The following is a 13,050-nucleotide window of genomic DNA, read 5'->3' as shown; positions in this document are numbered from 1 at the left end:
CCCAGTGGAGACATGGTAGCCTTGGAGGCAATTTGCTAAGAGAAGGCCCTCCCGCTGCCTTTCCAGTGGCCCGTCTGCTCCTTCCTGTTCAGAGAGACTTCCAGGACAGCTTAGAGGCCACAACCACTTCTCCCCTTTCACAGACGGGATGACTGAGAGCCATTCTGAAAAGGCAATATGCCTTAAGGAATTGCCAGAAAGGCATCTGACAGAGGAAAGCCCTGGAGGTCGCTGCTGGCACAGGCACAGGGTCTCCTACCGAAGGTGCTGGCAGAGGTTCCAGTGAGGTCGAAAGCATGGTCCACTCCCGGCTCACCCCTGCACGGAGCTCTGGTAAGCAGGGCTCTGAAGGGGCGGGGCCGGTGGAGAGAGCACTGGAGGCAGGTGGACCTCTCTGAACATCAAGCCTAATCGGTTGTCAGGAGCACGGCTGCCTGACAGGGTGTGTGAATAGAGGGCATGGTGAACATGTCTGCTGCCAGCACAGGCCACACCTGGAATGGTCCTCAGTGGCCATGACCACAGCCTCCATCTGTTGCAAGCTCACTGAGGCCAGGGTGCTCAGCTCCCTTTCTTGGGATAGAAAAGTTAGAACAGGCAGATCGGGAGGGCTCTGAAGTTGGCTATGCTGAGCCCAGAAATATCTGGCATCTCATGTGACATTTGGAACTATGAAGAGTAAACACAGAAGAAGGACCCAAGTATCCTGGGGGGACCCCTGAACTTCCCGACCCTTGGTCTTGAACATGCTTCGGAAAAGAGATACTGGTTCCCATTGAGGCCCATTCCTGGGGAAGGACCCCCCCACTTGAGGTCTAGCCCAGACTCAGTGACATGAATTATGGGTTTAAAACAAAGGTTTTTCTGGCCAGTGGCTTGTCTAAGAGATAATTGCTCATCATGTCCCCATCTGGCCAAGGGACGAGTCTGGAGGGGCTTTTGGCAGCCCAGATGGGCCTGTCAGCCTAACTCTGGACCTGAGAAAATAATTATTGACCCCCAAAGATTTGCTTTAAAGTGTTATTACTACAGATAAATAAAGAGGGTGGATGCCTCTGTCTACCCTGCCCTGGTTCAAGGGACCTCATCCCAGGGCACTGACTGGCGACTGGATGAACTCGGATTGGCCTGGGAGCATGAGCCTGTAGGAACCAGGAGACCCTTGGATTGTAGTTCTCTGTACTTCTCCCCCAAAGAAAATCATCTAGACCCTTAAGAAACCCCATTGGAGGCAGTAATGACTGCCCACCTCTCCTAGGCAGAACTTTTGGCTCCCTCCTCAAGACAACCTGGCTCAGGAGTCCCAGTTTGAACTCAGACAGAATCCTTCCTTCACAGAACTTCACTAGGGGGTTCATCTCTGAAGGGGGTGGGGCCGCTGGGGGCAGCGCCTCAGCTTTGCCCCAAGTCTCAACTGAAACAAAAGCAGAGATAATCTGTGATCTTGAATCAAGGCTCGCCCCCTGCACTTTCAAATCTTGCTTTCTTCACCCCCCCCCCCCCACTCAAACTGCTTCTTTTATCTTTTGGTTCCTTCTGTACTGGGAATCACAGAGCTTAAAGCTGCTCAACTCAACTGAGAACTCCCGGCACCTCTTGGATTGATAAATAGAGCAGCTTTAAAATGCTGAGAGCTGAAGACAGACCAACTGTGGCGAGAGAGAGTAAACACATCCATGCGCCAGTCAACCCTAGCAAGCGCCTCGCTGAGATTACAAACTGGAGTTCCTGCCGGAGCCTGAGGATGCTCCTGCCCTCTGGGGGGACCAGAACCACAAAGCAGCCTTCCCTGCCTCAGTCAGAAGTGCCTCCCAGCCAGAGTGAGGTGCCTGGGAGTCTTTTGGGGATCCGGTTTGGATGTTCTTAAGCATGACATGCTGCCAGCGTGTTCCCCACGGGTTGGGTTTTGTGTTTAGAAATGTACCAAGAGAAGAGAGGGATCAGCTTCATTCCTTCTGCTGGGGAAGGGGCTCCTCCCTTCACCCCCAAGCTCTCTGAGCAGTGAGAGAATTGGGATTTTTCACAAAATGGAATGTGATAATGACATCATTTGATAGAAAAATTTGAGAAACTTTTCCTATGAAAAATACATACTTCCCCCACTCCCCTCCTGGACACACACACACACACACACACACACACAATTGTTTTTATGAGAACCAATTAATAAATGCTAATTCATTCAGGCATATCTTCACTAAATTACTGTTTCATTTAATTGCAGGGGAATTTTCCATTACTAAACTCTCCCTTGCCGATTTTTTTTTTTGCATTATTTATATATTTTTTTTCAGTTTCACTAATAGTGAGGTTGGTATGCGATATTATCTGCTGTTTGTATGCCTTAAATTTCTTTTTCATTTAAGATGTTTCCTCATTCTTTCAACTCCACAAAATCTGGGAGAAGCATCATTAAAAGGAGACAAGATTTTATACATAAACGATTGAAAAAGGCACTGGCTGAGATTAACCTGACAGGAGCGCATCTCATCTGCAAGATTGTGTTCCCCCCCTTTCAGGGCACTGGAGTCTGGGTGCCTCCTCTTTGGATTAATGCAGGAATGTTTCCTGATGTCAGTAAGTCACACATTATCTACGAAAAGACTCCACATGTAACTGGAGGTGAGGATCACTGAAGCTTTAATCATAAAATAAAAATAATAACACTCAAGTCCTTTTATCAGTTCTCAGAGCATGATGTGTACTTTTTTTTTCTTTCTTTCTTTTCCATGGACCCCAAGTCAAAACTTTGATGCCCAACACCCAATATCCTAATCAACTGGCTTCCAAAGATTCCTCTTTTTTTTTTAATGCATAGAAAAGTGGGGTTTGGGAGTGATGGTTAGGGGTGGCATAGGGGCTGTGGTAGAGATTTTGTGTTCAAAAGCATATGTTTTGAAGCAGGATTTTAATCTTCTCCTACTGATGACAACGGTTCTGTGCACCTGGCAACCTTCTTTCTGAAATAAGTGCTTCCTTTTCTTCTCCCTGCCACTTCCTTCTCTCTCCTCCCCTCCCCCATTGACTCCCTTTCACTATCCTTCTTTTTCTCTATATTCTTTCCTGTCTCTCTCTCCAACAGGAAAATGTTCTGGAGGATGTAAATGATTAAACTGTTTACACCAAGATTTAGGTATGAGACAGCATGACACCATAAGTAAAGTTTCACCTTTACACCCAACTCCATCAATAATTACAGAACGGGGATGATCATGGGTAAATCTTTCCTACAATTAGCTCTTACAAAAATGATTTCATTTCTTCTGAGCCTACCAAGTTCTATTGATTTTGCTTTTCACACAAAAAAAATTAATTACAAAGCAGAGAAACCTGCTTCAAAATGAAGTGGGCACATAAAGGGCTTGTGGATCTATCCGTGGGAACATCTATGCCCGTGAAATGTGCACCTCCTTAAAACCGGAGACGTGGAGCTGTAAATAGAAAGTTTTGATATATTGTACTATGTGTCTGCCTTTGAACCAAAATATATCTTAGTAATTAAAATCCCATGAGATTGATTTTTTTGTGTTTTCTTCACTTTCTTTGTCCTCTTTTAGGAAAATCAGGCAAAGAACTTTTGGGTGAAGACTGATAAAATTAATTAACTTCCCTTCCACCCCCCAAAAAAGTCCCAAATAAATGCTTCCAATAGACATCAAAAAAGTGTCAATTAGAAATAATTACTTCTTATCAATCAGTGGGGCAATTAAAGTGACAGAGCTTGAAAAGATACTTATCTTAAAACTAATTCACAAGGTAGCTAAATTATCTCCTAATTAACTTGAATTGAAGAGGGTAGGAGGGCAGACCATCTTGAAACAAAGATGAATAGGGGAACCCCAATACCTCTATGTCCTCCACACTGTCTCTCCTCTCAAGACCTTTTTTCCAACCCAGGCAAGAAACTCCAGGAAAAAAATAAATTCTCCCCAAATGTATTTCCATTTCTTTCCCCCATTCTAAAGCCAAGAAGGTGGTCCAGGGCTTTGGATCTCCGTGGGGGAATTTAGAGGCATCAGTCCCTCTTGATCTGACTTCTCATTTTACGGCCTGAATGATCTATTTTCTGGGAAAGGAAGAGAGGACTGGGACAAGTTATTTCAAACCTAACTTTTAATGACAGTTTGCTTGCTTTTACTAAACTCTCCACCTCATTGATATGGTATTATTTACATTTTAATATCTATGTGGCCTTTATTGTTTCTTATGCGCCTTTGAATATTTTTTTAAAGGTTTTTGCTCTAGAAGATCTTGTTCCCTGATGCAACAAAAATCCCGGCGGATGTTGACCTGCGCACGGTAAAATAATCCACTGGCAGGATCCCTTTAGAAGAAAGTCATAGAAGATACTATGATCTCAGCAAAGCAAGATTAGCCAAGGATGAGTACAGAGTGAGTCGCGGGGACCTGCGAAGCGGAAGCGCGCAGGAAACTTTTCGGGGCGTCTGGGATTATGGAAAGGGTGCGCTCGGCCTCGCTCTCACGAAAAGCCAAACAAACCGATGCTCCCGCCCAGTCTACTCCGGGGAAATTTTAAACGGAAAGTCTCCAGGAAGTCACAAATGGAGGTGCCTGAGGGGAATTTAGGAAGCTGCTGGAACTTAAGAGAGGATGGACTTATAAAAGCAAGCGGGATCAGTTTATGAATTTAGCTCTATTTGGGACAATGTCAAGTAAACTGATCAGAAAGAAGGAAAGTCTTGGGCTCAGGTTTTCGGAGAAGCTTCAGGAAACAGAGGGGACAACCTTGAACCATTTGACAGTTTTTGGTCGATTTTCTTCTTCTCCTTCTCCTTCTAGCATTAAATTAATGGAGAAAGTTCTGTTCTCTCTCCCTCATAGCTTTTCTTCTTTTATTTGTTTTGGAAAGTGGCTAGGAGAAGCCCCTTTGACTCCCCAAGAGAAAAATACCTGGCCAGGTCAGGGGCAGACAGCTCCTCCTCTAAACGCAAAGGCAATTTGCATCTGAGCTTATGAGAAAGCAGTGTCCATTTTGGGGACTCGGCTTTATTGATCACAAATGAAGTAAAAGTAAATGGTGCCTTTTGTTTTTCCTTCTTTTGTTCCCATTTATTCTAATGAGAGCCTACAAAATGAAAATTAAGCAGGAAGGGAAAAACAATAAGCCAGCCCCAGGGCTTGTGACATCGGGTTATTTCTCTGGCAAGGGTCACAGGGGAAGGGTCTCGAGCAGCCCGGTAGATTCGAGATCCAGAGTACTCATTCCTCTCATCACGGCCCGAAAGGTCAGGGGAAGGTCGAGGGGAAAGGCCGAACCCCGAAGGCGAGCGAGTGGCGAGGATCAACCAGGCTTCGGATCGATCCGGCACCCGGTACCGCGCGCTTGGCCTTCCAGCATCGTCCAGATTCCAAGGGGGAGGCGTCGTCGCCCAGTACCCGGGTTTGACTAAAGACTAATGGGCCTTAGAAAGTGGTCTAGGAGAGCGCTTGGCTCCCCGGAGCAGACCGATAAGGGGTGCCAGGCAGTTCCGCCCGGCTCCCGGCCTTGCCAAACCTGCGGCGCCCGGGATCGGCAGTCAGGTCGGTACCCCAGGTCCCAAAAGCGGCCCCGCGTCCGCAGGGGGCGGCCGTGATGTCGGGCCACACTTTCTAAAGGAAGTAGGGGACAGGGAAGGAGCATCCTGCTGACTCGTCTGCCTTTTCGGAGCGAACCCGGGTGAAAAACCTTTGGGCGCCTCAGGGGTTGCTGGCTCCCCTCCTCGCGGAGCCTCTGCCCTGAGACCGGCGACTGTGCGGCACAGCCGGGTCCCGCGGCGCTCGCTGCTAAATAGAGATCTCAGCCGCGCGCGGCGCGCTTTCTGACCCTCCTTATTATAACAAATGTCCCGTTTGCCGAGCGGGACTTCATATTCGCAGAGAATTCATCTGAAATATTGATTTCCTCTCACTTCGCCGGCCCAAATCGATAGCGATGCGCCCTGGCCCCATAAATCGCCTTCCCCGCCGCTGGCCCGGCTCCATCCATCACTGAGGGTCCAGCCGCGCCTTCGCCCGCTGTCTGCACTGGCTGCGCGTCTGGGTGGCCATGCCCATCGCGCCCAACAGCCCCGACCCTGGGGCTCATGCCAGATACAGACCCCGCCCGCCCGGCCCCGGCCCAGAACGGGGAGAGCAGGCACCGTGGCTAGGGAGCTCGAGCGCTTCTGAAGGCCCTGGTTCCGGGCGCAGGGGTTCAGACCCGCGGGCAGCCTAGTCCGAACAAGCGAATGCCCCGCGCGCCGGTCCCCGCCTGCTACGTGCAGGGCAGGAAAGCATCCCAGAGCTCCAGAGTGCGCCACCAGCTCCAGGCCTCCGGCCACAGTCTCCTTTCCCTTTGGCTTGAGAGATGCCAAGGACCCCCTGATCCTGCGAGGGGAGTCATGGGCCAAGGACTGAGAGCACCCGGAGAGAAGGGATTAGAGGTCGGGGGCTAGGAGCTTCAAGTCCAGCACCCGCGGGGATCAGGGCCTCAGAACATGCAGGAGGTCCACCCTAGTGGGCCATGCAAGACGGTCGTGAGACGCAAAGGACAACCCTCGTGACCCCCTAGAGAACCCCTCACCGCTCTGTGTTGTCCGCGGAAACCAAGGCCTGGGGAGGGCGGCTCAGTCCGGCCAAAGGGGACCCGAGAACAGTGAGGCGGCCCCAGCGGTAAGCCAGGCCCGAGGCGTCCCCAGCCGCGTCCCCACGCAGGTGGGTCCCGCAAGCCCCAAGCGTAAGCTGCCGAGCCCCACCGACCCGAGCGCACGCACGGACGCACGGCGGCGCGGGGGGCTCTGGGGTCCTAGCCGCGCCGCGTCCTTACCGGATCTGATGGAGTTGTGAGGCATGGCCAGGGAGTCGCTCGCAGCCTGCCGAACACTCGGGGCTTCCTTCACGCTGGTCCCAGCCGCGCCCGCCGCCAAGCCGCTGCCCTGCACAGACCCAGGGGAAGGGACTTAAGATTCCATGCCCTTAAGCTTAGAACACCCCCCTCCCCAGGCCCTGGACCTTAGACTTTCTTAGAGTGCCAGGAGTCAGAGGATTTGGGGACGAAGTGGAGCCCACCTCAGCCTGGCCTAGCTAAATGCCTGTCCGGAAGATGCGGGTTTGTAGATGCCCGAAGAAGTCCCAATTCCAGCCTCGGTACCCTCTCCCCACACTGCCCCAGTCCTATCCCGTTTAACTTGAGACGGAAAGGGCTGTTAGTTGGCCTGGGGCCCTCTCCTTTCACGCATCCCCACTCTCTCCCAGCCAGCCCTCACATAACCTCTGAGCGACATACCTGGCCAGCTGGCCACAGGCCCTCACTGCCTGGGTCCGCCCCCCGAGGGTGCCCTGGGCCCGGTGTCTCTCCTCGTTTTGAAGTTTGTTCCCATCCACCCGGCATCGCCAACCGGTTTTATCCCGCCGAGGCCCTGGGAGATGGGTCTGGCGAGGCTTGCAGGCCGCGGATTGGCTGGCTGGGTGCAGGGGGGTGCGGGAAGGGGAGGATTTTGCAAGGGGGACATGGCTGAGTGGACTCAGGAGTTAGAAACGTTCGCTGGAGCTTCTGTTTCCAGCGGAGGGAAGAGGGCCAGGCAGCTGAGTCCCAAGTCGGCAGGCCTGGAAATGCTGGAGGAGTAGGAGATGGAGGCCTCGCGCCTTAGGGTGAGGGCCTCTGGGGCCTCCCAGGTCGCTGACTACCAGAGGCAGAGGCATGGTCTAGCTGTGACACCCTATGGCCCTCCCCCGCCCCCAAGTCTGTTCACTGGGAAGCAGTCCTTCCTTTCTTTCCTTGTCTGGAGGGAACTTTTTCCATGCCCAGTTCTTTCCCTAGAAACCTGTTCACAGGGCCATAGGCAAGAAGGTCCCACCTTCCCATCCTGGTATGCACCTTTTCCAGGTCAGACTCCTGAACAGTCCTGAAGCCATCCCCTATGGGCCACACAGGCAGGATCCACACCCTGTCTTTGGGAAGTTAAGGAATGGTCCCATTACCCATGCCAGGGAACTCCTTTCTTTTCCTGAACACATGCACACCTCCTGTCCCCTTTTTTCGATGGATGAGGATTTTGAACTTGGGGAAAGAGTTTAGAGAAAGAACAGTGAGGGCCTAGATTTCACCTCCTCCTGGAAGGGCCTTAGAAGGGGCAGGACTGAGCTGACCGAGGTCCTTGGTTGCAGGACTCAACAGCCTCTGCAATGTGGGGGTCTGGATGTAGATGAGGAGGGGTCCTTTGGGAGGAAGAGAGGTGCTTAGTAATGGCAAGAGCTGCCCCCTGTTTCTTTGTAGTTCTTCTCTCTTAGGGAGTCAGGGTCCATGGAAAGTTGTGAGTATGCAGGACAAGTGTCCTGGAGCACCCTCAGGCCAGCAGGGCTGGCTGGGCACTCCCTGCTTTTAGCAGGGATCTCTGGACCGGGATCACAGCTGTAGGACAGCCCTGTGGGTGTGGAGGAGCCATGCTGCCTCGAGGAACTGCTCTGGGGTATGGAGGATAAGATGCTGGGGGAGGTGGAAGGGAGTGAAGGGGAGAGAAACTGAGGGGTGTAGGGGGTGTCTCTGTATGTGTGGGGCCTGTGTGTGTGAACACTCACAAGTTTTCTTAATTAAAAAAAAAAAAGTAATCCACTACTTCCTCCTACCTAGGCTTTCTCATTTCTTGGTTTAGGATAAATTTATTTTGTGAAAAGAAAAAGAATGTGTGTGTCTCTAAATGAGATCCTTCACCTTTGTAAAGGGCTCCCAGTGAACGTAATCTGTGCTTTTTTATTTTAAATGTTTCTCCCGAATTGTTCTTTAAAATTCTCGGTGGCTTTTGAAGGTTAGGATTCTCGACCTCTCTGGTCAGACCCCTTGGAGAGAAAGATTGAAGATGAATCTCGGTGTAGGCCCCGCGGACCCCGTGGGCTGGCTTACCATGTGGATCCCTGCTGGGTCACTGGAGGGGAGCCAGAGGAGATGGAGGCCCAGTGGAGACTCTGGTCACCATTACCGGAGCTCTCTCCCCACTAGGGTGGCAGTACCCAAGGGAGAGTCTCACAGGCCCTCGTCCAGACAGTTCTGAAGACCTTGGTGGTTCCACCAAGCGAAGGACTAGAAGGTGCCTAGTCTCGGCTCAGGCATCCCTTCTGCCAATGCTCTTTCATTTCCAGCAAAACAAGTCCCCTGCCTCCCTCTGCTTTGGGGCAAAAGTTTTCAAAGGACAAACCCAGCAAGTTATGATCAAAACATTCCTGTCCCATTGGTGAACTCGTTTTACAAAATCACTTTAATGAAAACTTAACTTGCAACTGTGCAGATCTAGTCCTCAAAGAAAAGCACGCCCACGTGCCTTGCATTTACCCCACACATACCCCATCTGTCCTTGTAGATGATCAGGAAGGACAGTCGGCAGAGAGGACCCAGAACCCATGAGCAGTAGGAACACAGTGATCCCTGATGCAGAGGCAAACACAACTGGCTGTGTGTCCTGAGTACAGTTAGAAATCAGGTCTGGGCTCTCTAGTACGTACTGATCCCCTGGGACCCAGGCCAGAGTGTCATCAACTGGGTACCCCAACTCTGTCTCTCCGGCACCAGTCCCCTCCCTACAAAAATGAAGGGTTTGAAATACATATATATTTTTAAATTGTCTTTAACCAGAGTTTGTCTTTGAACGTTTAAAAAAATCTCAAGTCTGCCTTCTCAAGACTTGATTGGAAATTTCAAAATACATTTGCATCTGACTCTCTGTTCAAAGGGAAATGGAGAATTCACTTTTTGAAAGTAACACCTCCTCCTCCTCCCAGACTCCATGCCCATAATGACTTCCTGCCAAAATGATCAATTGGTGACCTGTGGTTTAAAGCCAGTTGCAATATTTTTTTTTTAACTCAGTGTTTTTCTGAGAAAATTTAATTTGTTGTTAATGTTAAAATGCAGAAGTAGAGAAGAGAAAAAAAAGAATAACTCTGGCTTGCCAGAATAATCTGGTCACAGATCTGAGTGTGTCTTTGTGAAGATGAATATTCTTTTGGATTTATCTTTCTGAGAATCCCAGGTAACTGCCTAACCCCGGTGAATGTTTGAGTTTGCATAACATTCTGTGGATTTTTAAATTGTAAAATTTGTTGATCCAAAAAAAAATGGCCTTTCTTCCCAGGGTTCAGCTGGAAGTCACTGCCCTGTGGTACAATGGTAAACTCTCTCTGATTTGCCTAGATGAAACCAAGGGCCTTCACTAGATGTGAGATTTTCAGTGCTAAAACTGGGGCTCTCCTGGGCAAACCAGGTTGAGCTGGTTATAATAGCTGATCACAACTGGGGAGGGGGAACTTTGGGGTCAGTTTCAACAGAATAGAAGGTGAGGGTGCAGGTGGGGTCGCCTGCTGACTGGGCCTCTTCTACTCCAGCAGTCCTGGGCTTCTCCACCTCACTTCCCGGTAACTGGGGGAGGAATCCTGGGGTCACCTCGTCCCCTTTGACCTGCATGGACTTTCTCACTCCAGCCTTGGAGGAGACCTGCAAGGATCCCTCCTTCTTACCTGCTATGCTGCCTTCCCTACGTGAACCCGTCCTGGGACTGAGGTGTGTCATTTAGGGAGAATTTGGCAGCTCTTTACTCCGAGTCAGAAGGCCAGCGTTCCTGCCCTGACTGTGAAACAGAGCCACTCCTTCTCTCTGGGCCTCAATGTCCTCTTCTGCACCTGTGGGTGCAGGTGGGGCTGGGGAGGGTGGGAACTACCTCACGGCTTTGTTGTGAGATGAATAGTGCTCTGGATGTGGAGCCCTTTGAAAACTACAGCTCTGTACAAAAGTTAATTATTATTAGACAACAATACTCCAAGCAGGGCAGAGTTAAAACTTCTCGAACGTTTTGCTGTACAACTCAGTTCCTTTAATCCTTTCCCTGAAGCATGGCAAGTTCTCTGAAAACTCCCTGAGCCTCTGCTAGAGAGTCCTTGGAAAGGGGAGGGCCAGGGAAGGAGTATGGGCACAAGGCTGGGTGTGGGGGTTGCAGTAGGGTGGGGTGTCCTTGGACCCCCAATCAGGGGAGCTGCTGGTGGCAGAAGGAGCGTCCCAATTCTGCAGAAGGCGGAAGTGCTCGCCACAGCCCTAAGGGATTTCCACCCTGTCCCCACTCTCAGGAAATGGCTGACAGTCTGTCCAGGGGCCTGCAGGTGGCTGTGCCTGAGAATCAATCATTAATTACTCTGTGTCCCCTACCCCTCCAGGCTTCCAACACACAGAAATAGAAACACAGATCCTGGCAGGTAGAAGGAAAGGGGCACTGGTTAGAGAAGGCAGTTTGGAAAAAGCCACCCTTGGCCCTTATCCAGTCGGGTAGGGCTGCAGATATGACCTATGCACGTGTCTCTTGGGCTCTTTGCCCACCCTCTAGCCCCTTGGCAGCGGCTGCCTGGGCTGCTGGAGGGAAAATTGGTGCTTCCAGGGCAGGGGAGGAAAACCTTCCTGGGGGAGCAGAAAGGAAGGTGACAGCAGAGGAGCTGGAACAATGTCTAGAGGGGGACACCATAGGTCCCTTTTCTGTTCTAGTAAAAGTGCTTCTTAAATAGCTATGAGTAGTCAACTAGACCCTGTTTGCAGGCTGTTTGGCAGATGAGAAAGCTGAAGCCCAAGGATGCTAATATGGCCAGGGTCTCCCCGTGGGAGGTGGCCGACTTGATGGCCAAGTGAGTGCTGGTGACGACTGGTGACCCCAGGCCTTGCCTTAGGGACCAGAAATTCTGCTCACCCCAGCCTAGCTCCTCCCCCTTGCACGTACACCCCTTCTATTAGTAAAGAAGATTCTGGAACCTAGGGAGTGGCCAGGGTGAGGTCAGACCCCCGTGGCCAGAAACCTTCCCTGCCACAGGAGGGCAGAGAGCTCACTGAACAGGAATGCCCTCCCCTCCCTCAGGCCTCTGTGGACCAGCCCAGAGCAGCGGGAGTCAGGGGACAGGAATCCTCTCTTGTTGGTGCCAGGGCACGTGGGGAAGCACCCAGGAAAAACACCCAGGCCCAGCACTTCACCAGACTCCGGGCTGGCTGTGTGCTCTGTGGCCCTGGAATGACGAGGTTTCTGCTTTGGGCACAAACCACGGAGTAGGGAGTCCCCTCCCCATCCCCTGGCAGTGCCAGGGTCCTGGAGAAAGGACCAGAGGCCCTGGAGGTTGGGGGAGGGAGGCCGAGGGAAGGGGAAGAGGCTGAGGCATGGAGACCCAGTGGATTAAACCTGCCTTTGTCACAGACTTCTCTGCTCCTGGCACGGACTGAGCAGAGCCATCTTGGTGCCTTGTCCCCTCCCCTGGGGGCCATGGCTCACTGGCACATGGGGTCTCCTGCCATTCCACCTTGTGCACCAGGCTGTGCATTGTGCAGCCTCTGCCTTCCCTGTGTTTGGAGGACCAGCCTTGAGGCTTAGGGCTCCGGACCCCCATTTTTCTCTCTGTGCCCAGTGGCTAGCTCTGCTGTTCTGCGGCCCGCACCCCACCCTCTTGAGGAACGGCTAAGCAGCCCTTGTAATGACAGCAGCCACCACTGTTCCTAAGTATCACCAAATGCTGGGAGTGGAGTGCTGCGAGCGTCCCTGTCTTTCCCACCAGGGAGGCCAGGTTTGGGGACCGGGGCATCGTGGTCGCTCTGGATGACTCAACTGTGAGCAGTAGAATCAGGATCTGACCTCAGGCCCACCCTCCGATGGCCCCCCGTAGTCTCACTGTGCCAGGGGCTGTCCCAGGGCAGACACCCGCAGTAGCTCTAAGGATGCTACTGGATCAGCTAGAAAATAAACTAGAAGTGTCTCTGCCCCTTCCAGGGCCCCCAGGTGTTGAGAAGCTTGTCCCAGGGCAGTGCTGGTCCTGGTGCTTCCTTTGGCTCCACATTTCCATCCCGTCGGCTGTGAGATTTCTTTATTCCAAGTGAAATCCCTTCCCGCTGCCTCACTCCAACGGAGAGGGACCAGGGTCTTGGGAGATGGGTCTGTTCCCACTGGATGCTGGCACTTGCCTTTCCATCTTGTCTAGAAAGTGTAGAAGTCATGACTGTCAACTTCTCTGAGTTTAACTGCTCAGGTCTGAAGTGTGAGACTCAGGATGGTGCTTTTCTTG

General features: G+C 51.6%; 1 protein-coding gene across 1 annotated transcript in view; it reads right to left on the bottom strand.

Moving 5' to 3' along the window:
* The window catches only part of Pax8 (paired box 8), a 72,351-nt gene that overhangs the window by 46,253 nt on the left and 13,048 nt on the right, over positions 1 to 13,050 (bottom strand). The window contains exons 2-3 of the mRNA XM_071601260.1: positions 7,291 to 7,442; positions 6,806 to 6,914 (exon numbers count right to left, since the gene is read on the bottom strand). Coding sequence (XP_071457361.1) covers positions 6,806 to 6,914; positions 7,291 to 7,442 — 261 coding nt within the window. The remainder of the gene's footprint in view (positions 1 to 6,805; positions 6,915 to 7,290; positions 7,443 to 13,050) is intronic.

Source organism: Marmota flaviventris, chromosome 14, assembly GCF_047511675.1.
Source record: "Marmota flaviventris isolate mMarFla1 chromosome 14, mMarFla1.hap1, whole genome shotgun sequence".
Classification (NCBI taxonomy): Eukaryota; Metazoa; Chordata; class Mammalia; order Rodentia; family Sciuridae; genus Marmota; species Marmota flaviventris.
The sequence above is the reverse complement of the archived record's forward strand: the minus strand, read 5'-3'. Positions and strand labels throughout refer to the sequence as shown.